The sequence below is a fragment of the Desmodus rotundus genome, chromosome 4 (genome assembly GCF_022682495.2).
Source record: "Desmodus rotundus isolate HL8 chromosome 4, HLdesRot8A.1, whole genome shotgun sequence".
Lineage (NCBI taxonomy): Eukaryota > Metazoa > Chordata > Mammalia > Chiroptera > Phyllostomidae > Desmodus > Desmodus rotundus.
In genome coordinates this window covers 32021166-32042454 of record NC_071390.1, presented here as the reverse complement: position 1 = coordinate 32042454, position 21289 = coordinate 32021166, and the positions used below count along the sequence as shown (strand labels likewise).

At 37.1% G+C, this 21289-nt stretch overlaps 1 protein-coding gene across 2 annotated transcripts in view; it reads left to right on the top strand.

The window, feature by feature from the left end:
- MINPP1 (multiple inositol-polyphosphate phosphatase 1) overlaps nucleotides 1-11573 on the top strand; it is a 36549-nt gene extending 24976 nt beyond the window's left edge. The window contains exon 5 of one of the 2 annotated variants that reach the window (XM_024563403.4): nucleotides 8360-11573. In XM_024563403.4, coding sequence (XP_024419171.2) covers nucleotides 8360-8756 — 397 coding nt within the window. In that variant the 3' untranslated portion in view covers nucleotides 8757-11573. The remainder of the gene's footprint in view (nucleotides 1-8359) is intronic. The other variant, XM_053923429.2, reaches the window with a different exon arrangement.
- The last annotated feature ends 9716 nt before the right edge of the window (nucleotides 11574-21289 follow it).

Sequence of the window (21289 nt, the reverse complement as noted above, 5' to 3'; positions counted from 1 at the left end):
TCCACTGAGCCACACCAGCCAGGGCTGTTATCTTTTTATATCAACATTAAATCGGAGATTATTTTCAGTATTTCTGAATACTTTTCCACATAATTTTAAAGGCATGATTTACTTCACAGAAAAATTGAAGATTGCAAATAATGTTAATTTACAAGTATCAACATTTTCGTTAAATATAACTAGCCCTCCAGATTCAGGGTCCTTCTCTCTTACTAGGCTCTTGATTTTTATTTTCCTTCTTAAACCATCATTACAGTGATGGCATTAAGCTTAAAACAAGTACACTTATATTTAACCAGCTATTGCTACTTAAGCAGCGGTGATTAGAAAAGCAGAATTCAATAGAGAAATGAGATATGTCTGGATTTCACTCTACTTTCTCTTCCCCATTATCTCTGTTTACATATGTTTATCCTGCTTTTTCAAAGTAATGTTTATATTCTGGAATATAATTACTTGCCTCATGAGATCTTCTGTTTTGTGGGGGGTACTCTCAGACACCAAAATTAATTGCTGTAAATATTTGTTATTGTCATTAAATAATTCATTATCTTTTTCTGCCTTTTCATTGGCTCTCAAATCTCTGGTATTTTCAGATCCCACTGAGTAAGGGTATGGCTTTTTAAGGTTGTGTAGTTCCATATTTTAACATAAGGTGGCAGCATTGAAATAAATGCATAAAATAGCAATATTTTGGTTAATTAGCCCATTTTAATGGGACACCCTTGTCTCTTAAAGTTCTTAGAAATGTATGCGGATTCTAAATCCTCAGAACCTATTCTTGCTTGTCTTTCTGCTAATTTTCTGAAGTCAGTGTTTCACAGAGTTTTAACTTGTATGAGGAGTCTCTTTCAGTACTAGTTATTGAAAGATAACTGGCAAAATGAGGTAAAAGTTAATATAACTAGTGTTTGTAGTCCTAATTCAGATTTAAGTATCCAGCTGCCTTCTGGAAAGATGCTTTTTGACTCTCAGTAGACTGCAGGTCTGTGATACCTGGAAATTTGTTTATGCCACTGCTCTTCCGGTCAGTGCCTAAGAACAAGCGTGGGATGCAGGTCGTGCTCAATATATATTGAAGGAACATCCACTGTCTTTTTTTTCTGTAGTCCTTATTGTAGTCAATTCCACCATCATCCTTCCAGGCATCCAAGCCACAAACCTGTGCATCACTTTTTATCGTCTCCTTCATCTTATACATCTACTTGTCATATTGTGGTTTTTTTGTTCAGTTTCCAGTTTTATGTCAATTTCTTCTACTTTTCTTCACCACCACCCCCCCCACTGCTACCACCTCCATTCACATTAGCTAGTTAATCTTGTCTCTCCTAGATTAGCACCTGCCTAAGTGCTTTCCTGATTTCAGTGTTATTCCCATTCTACTCCAAGACAACTTATGCAGGCAATAAAGGGTATACGGAAGGTGAATACATTTAATATATTGTCTCAAAGAACGCATGTCTATTTCGGAGGGTGTTTGGGAAACAGCACTAAAATAAAAAGTGCTGAAGGACAATTAATTTGAACTGTGGAGTTTGGTAAAGGCTTTATGGGAGAGAGGAGTCTTTGAGATTGGTTAGTGAAGACTTTTTTCAGTAACCTCAGCATATCAGCCCTTAATATTTGTTTTGATTTTTTTGAAAATAGCTTTATTGAAGTATAGTTGATGTAAACAGGACATATTTAAAGTATACAGTTTAATGAGTTTTTATATATGTACCCATGCTATTGTCACCACAATTGGAATAATGAAATATCCATCAAATGCAAAAATCTCTTTGTAATCTACTTCCCACCCCACCCCCATTCCAACCCTGGGCAACCACTGATCTCCTTTCTGACACTATAAATTAATTTGTTTTCTAGAACTTTATATAACGGAACGATATAATATGTACAACTTGTTCGTTTACTTTCTTTCACTCAGCTTGATGGTTACGAGATTGATTCATGTTGTTGTGGGTGTCAGTAGTTCATCCTGTTTAAGGCCGAGCAGTATGTCTGCTATGGATACACCACGATTTGTTTCTGCACTCCCCTTATGATGGACATTTGGGGTGTTTCCAGATTGAGGCTATTACAAGTAAAACTGCTGTGAACGTGTGTTACCTTTATATGGACATATGCATATCATTTATCTTAAATAATATCTAGAGATACAGATTAGCTGAATCATAGCTAGCTGTATATTTAACTTTTTAAGAAACTGCCAAACTCTTCCCATCAGTGTATCAGAGAGTTCTTGTTATTCTCCATTCTAGCCAACACTTGATACAGTAGGTCTTTTTTAATTTTAGCCATTATAAGGGGTGTTTAGTAGTACCTCATTTGCTTTTAGTTTGCATTTCCCTAAAAACTAGTGATATTGAGCATCTTTTCATGTATTTATTTCCCCATCTGTATGTTTACTTTGATGTTTCTGTTCAAATCTTTTGTCATTTTTTAATTGGGTTGTTTATCTCTCTTGTTGTAAGAGTTCTCTCTCTCTCTATATATATATTCTATGCACAAGTCCTTTGAAAGATTTATGCTCTACAAATATATTCTTGTTTTGTGGTTTGCTCTTTTGTTTTTGGAATGATGTCTTTTATGGGCTGATTTTGCCCTACCATTGAGGCAATTTTTCGTGAGCAACTATTTGGTACTCAGCCTATTTTGAGGTTTTTCTACTTTGTCTTGTGGGAACACAAACTATTCCTGGCCATGTGTTAGCTTTGGGAATTTTTTCAGCTGTTCCTTTTTAATGTTTTTTTTTCCCCTCTGAGTAGGGATAGTTTTCTCACATGTGTGTGCTGATCATTACTAGCTGAAAACTTGAGGGAAGTCCCTGGACATCTGTCTTCCCTAGTACTTTATCCTGAGAATTCTAGCCAAATAAATCCTCGGTCCTATCTCATCTACTCCTGGAAAATCGCCATGCTCTGTTTGGACCCCCTTCCCTGTACTGCAGCCTGGAAACTCTAGGCAGCTGTCTGGGACACTTGTTGGGGTTCACCTCATTTGCCTTCCCTTGCTCTTACTCTGACTATTGTTAAATGTGTGAAAATTGATGTTTCATATATTTTGTCTGGCTTTATAGTAGTTAGGAAGGTAAATCTGGTCCCAGTTATTCCATCTTGAATGGAAGCAGAAGTTATTTCTATGTATGTTTGCTTGAGAAAAAACTTTATGCTTGAGTCACTCTCGTTCTACATTTGTGTCAAGCTGTCAAACATGCTTTTCTAGATGCCTCATTGAAACTGATATTTCAATCAGATGTATAAGATTAAATTTTTTTTCCTGGTAATTTTCTTCCCAGGGCATCTTATATCTTTGGCAGTTTGTGTTACTTACTTGTGTACTTACATAAGTATGGGGATTATATGGATCTTGTTTAAAAACACACTTTGTGTAACATTAGCTGAGTGTGAACACAGGAATTAAGAGCTTAGAAAGGTGAGTACATTTAAGAGAAAAGCATGCAATTATTGGTTTTTTTCTGGTTGAGCTTTATGAAGTACTTTTTGGGGGTGTTTCACCTACTTTGAACATATGCATAGTCATCAACCCTTATATAACAACGTAATTTTAGACTTCAAATTAAATTTCATTTTTAATTAAAGATTTAACAAAATTTCCTTACCAACTTACATAAGTAAAAGACGGCTATAATTTGGAGAACTGCATTCTTAATCTTGCTAGATGCAATTAGGCAATTCCCTTGTCCTACTTTTTTTTTTAAATGAAAGGGTTTGCCCTGATCTGTGTGGCTCAGGTGGTTGGGTGTCATTTCCCAAAGCAAAAGGTCGTTGGTTTGATTCCCAGTCAGGGCACATGCCATGGGTTGTGGGTTCACAAGAGGTAACCAGTCAATGTTACTTTCCCACACTGATGTTTCTCTCCCACTCTTTTTCCCTCCATTCTCCTTTCTCTGATGATAGATAGATAGATAGATAGATAGATAGATAGATAGAATCTTTAAAAAAATAATAAAATAAAATGAGAGGGTTTGACCAGATCTCAGCCCTAAAACATTGATTCCAGCAGTGTGTTCTTAAATATACATTCATATAGATTATTCATTTGTTTTCGTACATTTGTATTAATACTTTAAATTTTCTAGGTTTTTTTTGTTTGTTTGTTTAAAGCTAAACTATGCTTTTTTAAAAGTGGTTTTGTCACTTCTCAGACAATGTGATGTATACCAAGTTATTAGAAGGCATTTTTATCAGAGGGAGAGAGCAGAGTTAAAGGTGTCCTGTCCTTGCTTTTGTATTTCTTGTTCTTTAGGAGATTATTCTGCTAAGAGATTTACAAAAACAATAATCATTGCAAGTGGGAGGTATCAGTTAATTTGAGAAATGTAACCAGTAGAAGTCCCTATTTATTGATGGGTCAGAATACCGAAGAAACGGGAAGATTGAAGAAAAATAGGAAAGTTCAAAGCAAATTGTAGAACATTGATTTATTCTTAACTTGATGTTAACTATGTAAATATAAAATGTAAGTTTCATTAATCTTTTTAGACATTTTATACATAGGACTCATTAGGATGAAATTATTAGAATTTCTGAAATACATGTGATGCAGGAGATACCAACCAATGCGGGACATAATTGCAGGTGTACTATGCCTTAGGATGTCCGGTTGTAATATAATACGTAGCACAGGGATTCTTGGGATGTAGAGAGTCTGAATTCCCAAAACTGTATTGAAGTTTTTATGGCTATATATTTCTCTTGGATGCAGTCCCATTCCTTTAGTCAGATTTTCAAATGGCTTTATGTCCCGCAACATTAAAACCTACAGTTGCTGTAGGTATTGAATATGCCTCATTACTGATGGTCTTGGCAACTCTTCCTTTAAAATATATATCCATCTTCCTGCCAACAGACTGCATGCCTTTGTTAAAGATAAAAACCTGGTCCTTTCTGAATGGCATCCTGAACCTCACAACTCTGTTTATTGAATGGTCATGACAAAGCCACAGGGGACCATAGATAAGGTGGAATATAACAATCTTACCCTCTCAACAATCTTCTGACAAAATGATTGCGGTGGCCTTGTGTTGGGAGTCGAATAAAGTAACTTTTTACATTCTTGGCCCTTGTCTTCCCATGCATTATGTTTTCTTTCATTCTTACCCCAAATCCCTTCCTGCTCCCTCATTCAGACATACACATATTCTTACCCATTAGCTGTTACCAATATTTTGGGCTTAATCATAAAACAGCTTTGCTTTGAAGAAGCTTGTGAATGAAACCCAGAAAAGTACTCATGTCATCCTTGAGACTTGGGTATAGTATTCAAGGACAAGCTGGGGATTGGGTTCTTTCAAATAGCAATTGGGCTTATAGTGACTGTAGTAAATCAGTGCCTACCAGGTGTATAACAACTTCAAAGATTCAGTCTGTTGTGAAATGGAACCAACTCAACAGAAATCACTGATTTACTTTATAGAAACCTGGCACATACCTTTAATGACCTTTGATGAAAATTGGACTATCAATAAATTCTCTTGCATATTTGCTTTGACATCTTTAGAGCTAACGAAAACAAACAAACAATCCACAACCTTTTAGACCCCATTAATTGAAGGTATCGAAGTCCACATTTTTGGTATTCAGGTATAATTTAAAATAGAAATGTGTTTTTTTTCCATTTAACACTTACGCTGCCCTGGCTGGTGTGGCTTAGTGGATTGAGTGCCGGCTTGTGAACCATTTAACACTTATGCTGCTTAATTTTGCAAAGGAAAATTGAAATGTGAGTAAGTCATGTAAAAAGGGCAAACAGGTGTAAACATGAGCAGCTGTTTAAGAGGGATTATTATTAACTCTTTGGAATAAAAATATGCTCTTTTTGGTCACATATATTCCCATGGCAGTAGTTTTGTTATTATTATTTTTTTTAATAAACTCTTCTTTAGATCAGTTTTAGGTTCTAGCAAAATAGAGTAAAAAGTACAGAGAGGTCCCATAAGTTCCTTTCACCCCCTCCCCTCCCTCACTATTGACACTCTACACCACAGTGGTACATTTGTTATAATTGATAACCCTACATCGAAGCATCATTATCACCAAAGTCCATAGTTTGCATGGGTTCACTCTTGCTGTTGTAGATTCTCTGGGTTTGGACAAATGTATAATGACATGTATCCACCTTTGTAGTATCGTGCATAATAGTTTCACTGCCCTAAAAATCCTCTATTCTTTGTCTATTCAGCCTTCCCTCCCCCCTGAACCCTGGCAGCCACTGATCTTCCTATTGTCTTCATAGTTTTGCCTTTTCAGGATGTCATACGGTTGGAATACACTATGTAGCCTTTTCAGATTGGCATTTTTCACATAGTAACATGCATTGAAGTTTCCTCCATATCTTTTTGTGGCTTGATAGTTCATTTCTTTTTAGAGCTGAATAATATTTTATTGTCTGAGTATACCACCATTTATTTACCCATTCACCTACTAAAGGACATCTTGGTTGCTTCTAAGTTCTGACAGTTATGGATAAAAGCTTCTGTAAACATCCATGTTTAGGTTTTTGTGTAGACATAAGTTTTTAATTCCTTTGCATGAATATCAGGGAGTGCAGTTGTTGATAGTGTGGTAAGACTACGTAAGTTTTGTAAGAAACCACCATCCTGACTCTCACAGTGGCTGTATCATGTTGCGTTCACTCCAGCAGTGAAATGCTGTTGTTAGCATTTGTGTTGTCAGCGTTCCGGAGTTGGACACGTGGTGCTGTTTGCAGTTCCCTAGCGACAGGGGATGTGGAGCACCTTCTCATATAGTTACTTGCTGTCTGTGTATCTTCCTGAGTGAGCTTTCCAGGTCTTTTACTCATTATTTAATGGGGTTGTTTCTTATTGTTGAGTCTTTAAGAGGTTTTTTTAACATATTTTAGATAGTAGTCTTTTGATAGTTGTGTCTTTTGCAAATATTTTCTCACATTTTGTGACTTGTCTTCTCATTCTCTTAACACTGATGACAGTAGAGCAGAATTGTTAATTTTAATGAAGATTAGCTTACCAATTACTTCTTTTATTGATCATGCCTTTGGTGTTGTACTAAAAGTCATTACCGTACCCAAGGTTATCTAGGTTTTCTCCTTTGTTACCTTCTAGGAGTTTCATTGCCTTGAGTTTTACATTTAGGTCTGTGATCCTTTCTGAGTTAATTTTTTTTTGCAAAAAGTCTAAGGTCTGTGTCTAAATTCTTTTTCTTCTTTTTTCTTTTTCTTTCTTTTTTTTTTTTTTTTTTTGGCATGTCTAGTGTTCCAGCATCATTTGTTAAACTCTCTTTGCTCTTGCTCCTGTATTGTCATTGCTCCTTTGTCATAATTATGAGTTAGATGTTTTACTCCTACTTTCTTACGGACCCTTAAAAAAGATTGCTTTATTATATTCTAGTTTTAACACTTGAGCCACTAAGGATTACTAAGTTGAATTTCAGCTTGTAAAATAGAATAGTGAAGAAAAACAATTATGTTTGAGACAAGTGATTTATAGTCAGAGCTGTTATTTAATGGAAATACTTTTGAGTTAATGCAAAAAATACTTAACATTCTCTTACATCTTGTAATTTATTTAAAAGAATGCTAAATTCTGCTTCTTACACTTAAAACCCAACCTAGACATTCAGTGAATTCTGAATTTTTTTGTGAAATGCAGAAATTAAGAAGAAATAATTTTTTCTTAGTTGTATAAAACATTGATTTTTAGGGTGGTTCCTGGCTTTGATGTCACTGTCTCACGGCTGGAGGACCTAAACGGCAAAACAATAGTTTTACTACTTGTTTTTCTTCAACTTGTATCAGTATTAAATTCTATTACATTTACAGTGTTGCAGTGGTATTGGCTTTGACTTGCATATACTCAAATATATAAACGGATCATGCAAGTAATAAATGACACATCCTATGTTGGACAATGTGGAGTGACATATGTCCTGTGTAAGAGGTACATGTCTTCTCTGGAGGGTGACCCTCATTCCTGTTACGGTGATTATTGCCTTATGGGAATATACGTTGCCAGATCTCTCAGTTTTTCAAGAGGAGCCAAAATCTGGATTTTTGAGAATCTGAAGTCTCCCAATATTTTAAATACTAACAACTAATGTAAAATTGAAAAATATTTATGCAGGTCAAATCAAATAGAGCTCTGGTCTGAATGGTACTGCTTTGTAACATCAGACCTAAGGACATGCTTCTTGGAAGTAAATAGAGGTTTTAGGTACCTTAGATGACCTAATTAATTTATACCAGTTAAGAAGAGAGGCTTATAGTCACCTGTTGTTTAGAAAGTTGTAAACTGCTTCTGAGTACAGATACTATGTTCTGTGACATGAATACATTTTTTTTTCTTGATTTCTCATTTAAGGTCTCAGCCAGTTACCTCTCCAGTCATCCTTCAGTTTGGTCATGCAGAGACCCTTCTTCCACTGCTTTCTCTCATGGGCTACTTCAAAGACAAGGAACCCCTAACAGCTTACAATTACAAGGACCAAATGCATCGGAAGTTCCGAAGTGGTCACATTGTACCCTATGCCTCAAACCTAATATTTGTGCTTTACCATTGTAAAAATGCCAAGACTCCTAAAGAAGAATTCCAAGTGCAGATGTTATTGAATGAAAAGGTGTTACCGTTGGCTCACTCTCAAGAAACTGTTTCTTTGTATGACGATCTGAAGAACCACTATAAGGACATCCTTCAGAGTTGTCATACCAGTGAAGAGTGTGAATTACCAAAGGTGAACAACACATCTGATGAGCTATGAGTCCTGGAGAACATTTTTAATTCATCAAGGATGTAAAGGGAGTGATTACATGCTTAGAATAAGTGGGCAGTGCCTGGCTCAGAAAGCTTTTACATTACTTGGGTATTTCTGTCTTTTCATAGAAAAACATTGAGTTTCTTTTTGAGTCTGGACATGGAAGTGTAAGAAATGATTCTTCACTGGAGCATTTTTCTTAAGGGGAAAAATCTATTCAAAGAAATACTGCAAATGTTTACAGAAATTAAATACTTCCTATTTATATGAGAAATCTCACACTGAGAATATGTTTTCAAAATAATGCTTCAAAGTGCTGGAGTAACAAAATATATCAGTTGGATGATCCACAGCTTGACTGAACTGAGTCTAGGAACTTTACCAGTTGTGTTGCAATTCTCTCTTTTTTCCTCAAGTGGCACATTTCTGGTATTGTCTTTCTTAATCAGAAGTCTTGTGATACACTGGGAGTACCATTTTGGAAGAAAGCTAACATCTCACTGTTTGAGAATTTGAAACAATATTAAGAAAGTCTGATTTAAAGGATGTTTTCGCTGAAGGAACACAAAACGTATAATAAAATAAATAGTTTTGTTAATAGTATTTATAAAGTATTTCAACACCTTTTCAATAATTCCTTTTAACCTTCTACTAAGTTCTGCAAGGCCATTCTCTAATTATTATCATAACCTGTTTTACATATATAACAATGGAAGGACAAAGAGGACCATTAGCAATGTCAGATGGATGGAATCAAAGTTTCTTCAACACCTTGCTTAACAATTTTTAACATTGTTACTTTGCTTCTATTTTTCTATTTTGCGATTGTGTGAAATATTTTTTGGTTGAATTTCTTTGTAATTCTTTTATTGTTTTTTAAAGATTTTATTCTGGCTGGCTTAATTTCACAAATATGAACCCATTAAAAAAAATAGTTCTGCCTTGACAGATGTGGCTCAGTGGGCTGGGCTTGGTCCCGCAAACCGAAAGGTCACCTGCCGGATTGCCGGTCAGGGCGCGTGGCTGGGTTGCTGGCCCGGTCCTAGGTTGGGGTGTGCAAGAGGCAACAGATTGATGTTTCCCTTTCTCTCTTTCTCCCTCCTTCCCCCTCTCTCCAAAAATAAATAATTGAAATCTTTTAAAAAAATAGCACTGAGTTCTGTCAGATACCATGGAAATGATTGCTATAATAATAAACAGAATTCTTGATCTTTTTTATTCCTTGTGTTGATAAACAATCAGTAATTGATGATAAAGGGTTGGAATTTTAAGCAGCTTTGACTAAATCAGGCAATATAAGGCAATTTTCTTCTAATGGAAATATTCTCAAATTTTAACTTCTTAAAAAGTGAAATCCATTTTATGAAAAATCTAGAAATTATCACAACTGCATTTTGAAATAAAAGAAGATGCATGGATCATTGTTCTTCAAATAAATAATGTTTATAAAGTAGATGATTAACTGGTAAATCCTGTTGATTCATCAATATACTGTTGGTTGTTCCTGCAAAAAGGTCTGGTGGTTGCTTTTTCAAATACATTTTTAAACAGGCAGATGAGAAGAAAATACTATAATGAACATTCATGCCCATTGTCCTGTTTTGTCAAAATTAACATAATATTTGGTTTAGATCCCAATTAGAACATTTGAGGATTTTTGTATGTTTCCCTGATGCTATTTGCCCTCACTCCCTGCCTAGAGGTAACCACCGGCATAACATTCAGTAATCACCATTCCATCGCACACTGGACTCAAAACTGGTAGTAGTATTGTGGGAATTTTAAAATACTCTGTAAAAGGACATGCCCTACATATCATTCTTGAATGAGTGATTTATTTTAGCTGCTGTATTTGTTTTTCAGGACCTCTTGATCCTGATCATTTGTCACAAATGAATGCTATCAATTCATCAATGCCTGTTGAGTACTTTTTATGTACAAGCACTAGACTCAGTCTGTGGGCCTCTAACAGTGAATGAACCTAGTTCTTTCAAGGGGGTTTGCTTAAAAAAAACCTTGAAACAAAAATTTGCTTGACGTCTGATGCTTTAAATAATTTTGATTCCTATGCTTTATATAGAATATGAAAGTTTTATAGGAGTTGTTTAATTTCATTGTTAAAGAGAACCATATCTTTATAGTCATTGGTAAATAAAATATTTCAGGATGGAGGGTATGGTTCATTTTTGCTAATGTTGCAGAAGTTGTTATATATTCTGGTGCTATTCTCATTTTGGAAATGCCTGAAACAAAAGAATGTCGTGATGAAAATTAAAGGTCTTATTTAGCATAGGATATGTAAAAAGTTGAACATCAAAAAATAATCTTTGACTAAATAGTTCGTTCACAATAGGTGGTCAGATTACTCAGTTAAGCCAAAGTTTAAGCACTGTTTGACCTGACATTGTAGTCAACTAATAAATAGCCTATGGACGTGAGCCGTTTTTCCGTCTCATCACCTTGAGGTGTGCATTGTATTGTACTCACTGGTTTTATAGTTATCATTTTGAAGTTTCTGCTCTCCAACACATAATCATTCACTTGGTACTGTTTTTGTATATAATCTTGATGTTAATTTTAACACTGACAGCAGAACTCAACTTCTATGATGTCTTTACTTGAAATGCTTTTCTTTTGTAAACTGCAGAACTGATGCAGGCCCTTAAATGTTTGGAAGTTATAAACAGACCAGAATATATAAATACATAAATTTTTGGAATATATTTCTCTAAGATGGTTTTTCATGGGGTTCATTAATTATCCTTGGAATTTGGACTGTGTTCTGCCAAATGTAAGCTGAAAATAAATATTCGCATTGCCGTATGATTTGCCTATACCTAGCTCTTCTGAAACACTTCACAGATCGCTTCTCTCCTAATCATTCTTTCTATCTTAAGCATTTTCCGTAAGCAACTCAATTCACTTTTAAGCACTTTCACATTACTCTATTCAGCTATTTTTAATTGGTGTGTTTGTGTATTTTTGAGAAAATTTCACAGCAAGAAAACAGATGGCGTACTCTTCCAGTTAAAATATTTGTAGTTTGAGCTTCATGCCTGCCAATTTAGGGGGAGGTTAACTTTAAAACTTTGTTTCACTATCATTGCTGAAGGAATACATTTTAAGATAGGATTCTTTATTTTATTTTTTCTAAAACTGATTCATAATTCAGTACCTCCCCTGTTCTCTTCCCAGATTTTAAACCACTATTTAGATCCAAGCCGTTCATGTTCACACTGTTGTTTGTTATACTGGGAGAACTATTTGTTCATTAAAATGATAGCCTTCCAAATTGAATAGTATTCCCAGTATAATGAGAAAAGTTTTGTTAGAATGCTCACTTTACATTATTTCTGAAATAGCTAATATTGAAAATGAAGTTGAGATGACAATGTAGAGATTCCTGTCCTTTCATTAGAGGTCATTCTACCAGCCTCCGTTCTCACTGTCTTTTGACCAGACATGAACAATTTGGGTGCTTTTGGAAACCTTTTCAACAAATATTCTCATTCTGGAGAAAAAAGTCCAGTTTTGATGTAAACAAAAATATACTGGTAAAGTATATCTTTGGATACATATAGGTGAGAAAGTATATATAATAAAAAACATTCTTAACTGGAGATAGGAAGAACACTAATTTTGCTCCAGCCGTAGTGGCCCTTCCTTTGGGAGACCATTAGTTTCTTAGATTTTTTTCCCTTTTCCTTGCCCTCCTGAGGAAGTGAGAAGACTAGTCCTGGCGAGGCAGAGTAGTCCTAGTCCGTCCTTCCCTCCTGTCTGCGGGGTTGCTGCCTCACATCGTCTCTGGAGTATGGAGATTAGGGTGAGAGCCTGGTTTTCTAATTTGACTTACAGTTTTGCAGTCCCCTTAAGGACTGCTATCCGTGGTGGGGAAAATATAATTGAGTTTCACAGCTTTTGCTACTCCAGTACTAAATGACTGAAAGTCTGAGGAAAGATACCGAGATTTAGGGGGCAGAAGACTGAAGAAATGAGATAGGAGCAATTCCCTGCCTTTTCCTTGCTGAGAGAGAAAACACGAAACTCCCAGATGTAGACAGAGAATCAAAAATAGCTGGGGTTTTACATGCACTTTAGTTGCAAGCTGCTGTATATATACTATGTTTTCTCCCATATACATGTACCTTTTCACTCACAGGAAGCACATTATGGCTTCTCTTTGGCATATCTAAATTGCCAGCATTGCTACTATGGTACTTAGGGGTCATTATTCAGTAAAATAAGTTACTTTAACACAAGCACTGCGATAATGGCAACAAGTTGATGTGATGACTAAGGTGGGTATTGAGTGATTAGCAGGCAGGGAGCACATACAATGTGGATGCACTGGACAAAAGCAGGATTCACATCCAGGTGGGACAGAGTAGGATGGCATGAGATCTCTCATCAGGATACTCAGAATGGTACCCAATATCTGAAATATTTAATAGTTTTAAACCTCAGCTAACAGTGGGTAACTGAAACCATAAAAAGTAAAACTAGAAAAGGGGGCCTACTGTACTTGATTTTCAAGTGTAGCAGCTACCAGCCTGGCTCTTCAAAAAATAGAAGCCTGACTGGAAGATTCCTCCAACCCATAGGCCCATAGGCACTGCAAAGAACTGCTTTCTTTGACAAGTCTAAACACTCTTTGGTTACCAAGTATTTTATAAGCACTATTGTAGATATGGGTACATGTATTTGGTAGCATTTGCTCAACAGATGTGTGAAGTCTACTGTTGAGAGAGAGATCATCTCATGTTATGGAGCCATAATGTAACAGTTACGTTACAATTCTTAATACTCAGCAATCTACCTGATGTTAACGAGGTTATCTGTAAGATACTCATGTGTGAAATAATAGTTGCCATTGGGTAAGGGAAATACCTTCACCTGTCAAATACTATAGAAGGTGCTTTACCTGTTATTCCACTTAATTTTTCTTCATTATAGACTATGGAGTTGATAATATGAAACCCATTTTGCAGATGAGAAAACTGAGGTTGAGAATGAAAATGCATTTTTTGTACTGCAAGCTCTGTTCAGATTTGTTAGGTCGTGATAAAAGTGGAATTTGGACCTAGGTCATTTGGGCACTTCGGTGTGCAGATTGAGTAATGCACACTGTAAACTACTTACATCTCTTGATTTTGCTCGCCACTGCAATTAAAATGCCTTTAATGTTGCTGCCACCCTTTGTCCTTCTCTGTAGCCATTGACTGTAATTGCTGAGCCCAAGAAATTGCACACTCAGCCGGAAATGGAAACCAAAGTAAATCATAGTCTCGTATATGACATTTTCCAAGACAAATCAGTTCCTTCTATCTCCCCAGGCTCGGCTGACTGCACCACGCACCTGTTGCAGAAGGCTTTCTGAGTTAACCAGGAGGGTGGGGCAGGTTAATCGATTGTTGTGTTATAAACCATCTCTTAGAATCGTATTTGTAATTCAGAGCAAAGCACAATTTAGACCTTATTGGAGATTCTAGATTGTTTGAGTTGCCGAATAATGGGAAATATATTGTATATTTTCCCTTCCATTGCTTCATTCCGTGAAGCAACTACTTATGTCAGCCTTCATACCCTCACTCCCATAACTCACCTGTCGAATCCATAAAGCCAGGTTCATTGAGCACACAGCAGGCAGCTGCTTCATCATGTATCGACGATGCAGAATTCTAAGGGACGGAAAAGGCAAGATTTCCTGCAAGTTGCCTCTGGTACTCCACGTCAGTGATCTCTGGCCCATTCCATCATATAAATTGAGGTGCCACTTTAACCCTCATTGCAAGAGCAATGTGTGTAACAGCAAGCACCACGTGCATACCCAATAGTTTGGCTCTTTTTTCTTTTGGGGGGGTTGTTTTGAGTTAAAATTGGTATATAACATTATATTAGTTTTAGGTATACAACATAATATTTCAATCTTTATATACACTATAAAATTATCACAATAAATCTAATTACTATCTGTCATTGTATAATTGACCCCCTTTACCCATTTTGCCAACCCCCCCATGCCCTTCCCCTCTGGTAACCACCAATATATTTCTGTATCTAAGAAATTTTTTTTAGATTCCACAATAAGTGAAATCACATGGTATTTATCTTCCTATGTCTGAGTTACTTCATTTAGCATATTACCCTCAAGTCCATCTATGTTGTTGCAAGTGGCAACATTTCCTTCTTTTTACGGCTGAATAGTATTTCACTGTGTATACAAAGGGGGAACCCCGCAAAATGGAATTATCTTCTGGAGGGTGAGCCCCTTGTAGTACAGTCCACTTGTACTAGGTGACAGTTCTAGGAACCCTTCTGTATCAGTGGACCAACTGGCATTGTCATGAAAGGCTGAGTTTGGCTTCAGTAAATTTTTTTTGAAGACTCAACCCATTTGCCCATTTCATGATGGGTGATTTACAAATACACCTGCCCACTCCACACTGTGTTCAGCAAATTTTGACCAAAAATGCCATGACCCCCATGCCCTGCCCTCCTATTAACCCAATCTCACCCTGAGCAACTTTCTTTGTTGTTTCCCCAAGGGGAACAAAATCCTCAAAGGGAAATGTTTTGCTGATGTGGAAGAGGTGAAACAAAAAATGGCAGAAGCTCTAAAAAGCATCAAAATCAATAAGTTCAAAAACTGTTTTAAGCAGTGGAGAAAAATGTTTTGATAGGTGTATTACATTAAATGGAGAGTATTTTGAAGGTGACTGAAGTTTAAGCATGTAAGAATAAATACACTATATTTTATAAATAAATTCTTGTTTTGGGGGGCCCCACATCTCACTTATACACTCTTCTATGATGGACACTTAGGTTGTTATATATTTTTGCTATTGTAAATAATGCAGCAATGAACACAAGGGTGCACACATCTTTTCCAATTAATGTTTGCATTTTCTTCAGGTAAATACCCAGAAGCAGAATAGCTGGTTCATTGGAGGTTCTATTTTTAATTTTTTGAGGAACCTCCATACTGTTTTCCATACTGGCTGCACCAATTTATATTCCCACCAGCAGTGGGAGTTACCTTTTCTCCACGTCCTTGCCAGCATTTGTTTCTTCTTGTCCTTTTGATAATAGCCATTTAACAGATGTGCAGTGATATCTCATTGTGGTTTTTATTTGCATTTCCCTGGTAATTAGTGATGTTGAACACTTTTTTGTATGCCTCTTGGACATCTGTGTATCTTGTTTGGAAAAATGACTATTTAGATCCTCTGCCCATTTTAAAATCAGATTATTTTTCTACTGTTGGGTTGTTTGAGTTTTTATATATTTTGCATAATAACCCCTTATCAGATATATGATTTGCAAATATTTTCTGCCATTCAGTAGGTTGCCTTTGAATTGGGTTGATGGCTTGCTTTGCTGTGAAGAGCTTTACAGTTTGATGTAGTCCAAGATGTTTATTTTTACTTTAGTTACCTTTGCTTTTGGAGTCAGATCCAAAAATTTAGAGCCAAGACCAATGTCAAGGAGCTTGCCGCCTATGTTTTTCCCAAGAGTTTTATGGTTTCAGGTTTTACATTTGGATCTTTAATCCATTTTGAGTTAATTTTTGTGTATGGTATAAGATAGAAGTCAAGTTTCATACTTTCACACATGGCTGTTTGGTCCTCCCAGCAACATTTATTGAAGAGACATCCTTTCCCCCTTGTATAATCTTGGCTCCTTTGTTATAAAATAATTAACCATATATCTGTGGGTTTACTATGTATCCGTTTTGTACCAGAACCACCATATCACTTTGTTTGCTATAACTTCGTAGTATATTTTGAAATCTGAGAACATGAAAACTCGAACTTTGTTCTTTTTTCTCAAGATGGCTTTTGCTATTTGAGGTCTTTTGTGGTTCCATACAAATTTTAGAGTTCTTCGTTGTAGTTCTGAGAAAGATGCCATTGGAATTTTGATAGGGATATCATTTGATCTGTAGATTTCTTTAAGTAGTATGGACATTTTAACAATATTCTTTCAATCCATGAGCACAGAATATCTTCCCATTTATTTTTGTCATTTTCAATTTCATCCATCAGTGTCTTATAGTTTTCAGTCTATAAGTCTTTTGTCTCTTTGGTTAAATTTATTCTAGGTTTTATTTTTATTGATGCAACTGAAAATGGGATTGTTTTCTTGATATCTCTTTCTGATAGTTTGGTATTAGTGTATAGAAACAACAGATTTCTGTATATTGATTTTGTATCCTGGAATGTTACAGTTTTTGTTAGTCCTAACAGTGCTTTGGTAGTGTCTGTAGGGTTTTCTACACATATTATTACGCCATCTGCAAACAGTGTGAGTTTTACTTCTTCCTTTCTGACTTGGATGACTTTTATTTCTTTTTCTTGTCTGATTGCTATAGCTAGGATTTCAACTACTATGTTGAGTAGAAGTGGTGAAAGTGGGCAGCCTTGTCTTGTTCCTGACCTTAGAAGAAATGCTTTCAGCTTTTTACCATTGAGTGTGATAACAACTGTGGTTTTGTCATATACCGCCTTTATTATGTTGAGGTATGTTCCCTCTGTATGCACTTTGTTGAGAGTTTTGATCATAAATGGATGTTGAATTTTGTCAAATACTTTTCTGCATCTATTGAGATGATCATCTAATTTTTATCCTTCATTTTGTTCATGTGGTATATCATCTTGATTGATTTGTGAATGTTGAATCATTCTTGCATCCCTGGAATAAGTCCCACATGGTCATGGTGTATAATCCTTTTAATGTGTTGTTGAATTCAGTTTGCAAATATGTTATTATAGATTTTTACATCTATGTTTATCAGAGATATTGACCTACAATTTTTCTGTGATGTCCTTTTCCAGTTTTGCTATCAGGGTAATGGCCTCACAAAATGAGTTTGGAAGCATTTCCTCCCTCCTTTTCAGTTTTTTGTTTGTTTGTTTTTTGAAAGAGAGTAGGATAGACATTAAATCTTCTTTGAATGTTTGTTAGAATTCACCAGTGAAAATGTCTGTTTCATGGAATGTGTAGCCTCTTTTTGAGGCCCTTCATGCCCTTTCTTTATTTTGATCTTTATATTTTATTTCTATTTGAACAGAAGTGGTATGTCAAAGTGTGGGCTTACTGAGTTGTCTTGACCAGAAATCCAACTACGTATTTTTAATATTGGTAGCTACCCCTAAATTTGAGGGTAATTATTGAACTTCTCTGTACCTCAGTTTATGCAACTATAAAACAAGACTATTGGACTAAGATCCTTAAAGGTCATTACAATTCTAAATTCTATAGTTTATGTAACCTACAACCTGTTTTTGTGTCCATGTTCACCCAGCCAGTTTGTAGTGTCAGGGACTCGGAACCCATGTTTTGTGTTTTCTCACTCAGGAGCTGTTTCTGCTGTACCTCATAGCTATCGTTGTAAACACAGAAAACAATCAAGGGATCAAATCCATAGTATGCTTGCTAGAATGTTGGGGTTTTCTCCAGTTTTTCTTCTAGGCAGAGCTGGCTCTTATACCACTTTCAGGGGATTCTAAACAAAGATTAGATGAGGTTTCAAAAGCAGAACCTCTCTTGACACACAAGTTGATTCTTAAGCAAAGAACAAAGGGAAGCAATTGAGGAAGAAGCATTTCAGCATGATTATTACAATCTCAGAAAACGGAGGAATAGTCAGTGTGAGCAATATGCCTGATGCAAACAGGAAGGAATGACCATTATGGGATGGTTCTTAGATCATGAAAACAGTTACCACATCATCAAGGAAGTACAACATGCTCCTCACCAAAAAAACCTGTTGATTTTTTTTTAACCAGAAAATAGTGTTATAATTCAGAGATCAATTTACAGACCAGATTTCCTTGTCCCCTAGTTTGTATTGAGGCCAGGCAACATTACAAAAGAAAAAAATGAGGCAATTTTAGTTTTGCTCCTTGCCCTTAAAGGTGGCCCAATTGCTAAGGAGACACCTGAAGGGATCTCAGGGAATGCTTTCGGTGCTACCTATTTCATCTCTTTTTCACCTGGTCAGTACAGTTGGTGACCAATTATGGGACCTCCAGTACCAGGATGTGAGGCTTGGGACCGACTATTAATTCAATTATTCTTTAGAGTTCTATATATCTTCATCCAGATTAAATGTATGACCTCAAGAATTGGGTTTCCACCCAAATGTTGGTGAAGGACTGAAAAATCCGTCCACCTATTTTTGAATGTTTCTTTCCATGGCTTTTTAAGATGATACCTTCCATCTCAGCATCACCCAGGTATGTTTTGATGAAGAATGTACTCCACTGCTGCCTGGTAGGTTTCCCCTACACCGATCAATATAAACAACAGGAAAGATGAATTAGAGAGTAAAGAGAAGATAACCCCAGGCTTCATCTGGGTTGCCAAACTGTCACTGGATGGGGACCAGGCTGGCTGTAGTGTGTGGGTTCTTGACGTCATGCAGGAAAGATTTCACAACACGAGTCCAGGTGACTTTGAGAGCACATTTATTGAAACTGGGGACAATGAAACAAGGAAGGGCTTAAGTTAGAAGAAGAAACAGGAGAGCCGAGGTGGAGCTGCTTTGGCTCTCTAGAAATGTTATGGGAAAGAGATGAGCCAGGGCAGGGCTGCTACTGGCTCACTGAAAAGTCACAGAAAAAGTGCCTTGGAGACAGTTTCGAGGGTTTTGCTGCCCTCTGTTCCCCTGGTTGCAAGTCCCATGGGGGTCCCCAGAGTTCTAAAACAAATTATGTGCCTGACAGAAGGGCACAGGCACGCTCCAAGGAGGGCGCGTCCCTCTTGCTTTTCATTTACTAACTAAACCAACCAAAGAGATGGTTTTTATGAGCCACAAAACCTGATACTTTCAGAAAACTAGTAACAAGCTTTCAGCCAGTTGAAGAAATCCAAGCTGCTTTTCTGACGTGCTAACATCTTAGCCTGGCGCAGGACTCCAGTCCGTGGGCGACAGGAAGGCCATGCTGTGTTTGACCACTGACAACAGACAGACCTGGGATCTGTTGTGACATCTGCAACTGTTAGCTCTGTGGCTTGAGGAGGGTGACGTACCTCTTTGCATCTCACCTTTCTATTTTCATCTGGAAAATGAGGGCGGTTCCACAGACAGTATGCTTTTGACAGAACAAGCAAGAAAACACTTGTATCATGAGGTCTGAAGTGCCTTTTTGTTTTTGTTTTTTTTTCCTCTTTGAATTATATCCTTTGTTTTTAAATACAAAGGATCCTGGCTGATTGAATTAGTTCAATTTCAAAGTCCCAAAGTAAAAATACAAGCAGGTTAACATAAATTAATTTTTAAAGATTAAAAATTTAAAATAACAGCTCAAAAAATCAAGCCTTACCATGATACAGGAGAGCCTATGCAGAGCTCTCTCTTCACTGTACCTCCAGTTTCACTTTGGGTGCTGTGTTGGCATAACCGATGATCCGGATTGGCCTGGACAGGACGTGTCTGATGGGGCGTCTATGGCCGCTAGCAGCTGGCCTCACCCTAGCTCGTGACACTTGAGTGGGTTGTTACTGGTCTCAGCGAAACCCTATGCTAAAAACTTCTACTTGTCATGTAAGGCAGGAAAACATTTCCCAAAGCAAACAAACACAAGCTGTCTACCTGCATCTCTTCAGTCTTCTGCAAGCCAGGTTTTCCCTAATCCAGATCAAATGCTAATTTTCTATATTGGGCCAATAACAGACCAGTGACAGAAATAAAAGGTTCATAATGACTTAGAACTGAGGGAGAGGGACTGAGGCATTTGTTCGTTGAGTTAAAATCTAAAGAGGCTTTGTGAGAACAGTGCCCACCTGGATCAGCAGGACCTCTGCTTTCTGACCCCAGTGCTGACGTAAGTGAAACCAGGGAAAACAGCCAAATCCGTGTCCTGTCTTGACACCCTCTGTTATTTGCTAGCTCTGGAAGCGAAAATCTCCCATCTGCTCCCTCTCTTCCCCTCTGTCACACCCTGCCCTCACGATGGGGCAGAATAAAGGGCAAAACCATGAAAAGGAAGCAAAGGAATTAAGCTCTGAGAGAGTAAGAGGGCAGGTTTGAGGTGCCCAGGCCACGGTCTTGAATCCTCTTTATGACTGTGACTAATTGACTTCTAAACTAATGTGACTGGGGTTTTAGTATCTGGAACAAGGGCTGGGCACATAATAGGGGCTCAACAAAATAAATGTTGAATAAATTGAATGAGTTACACTTCGGAGCCAGGTATGGTGGTTGCTTTTGACTCTGTCTTCTGACTTTTTCTCTCCCTCTGATGGGCCAGCAATCTCAGGGCTCACACTCACCTCCTGAGAAAGCCTGGAGTGAACACTAGGTGAGGAACACATGCTTTCTTATACACATTGCTTCTTTGCTGACTTGCTCGTTCTTCCTGCTCTCCCTTTTCTGTACTGTTATAATGGTCAGATCTAGAGCAACCTGAGCATAGGCTTTGGAAGGAAAGGGCTGCAGGAGCTCCTTTGCTCCTAGGCCCTAGGCTTGCCTCTAGCCATGTAGAAGGGATCTTCCACAAAGGCCAGCCCAGCTGCTACAGTTGGGGTGGTGGTGG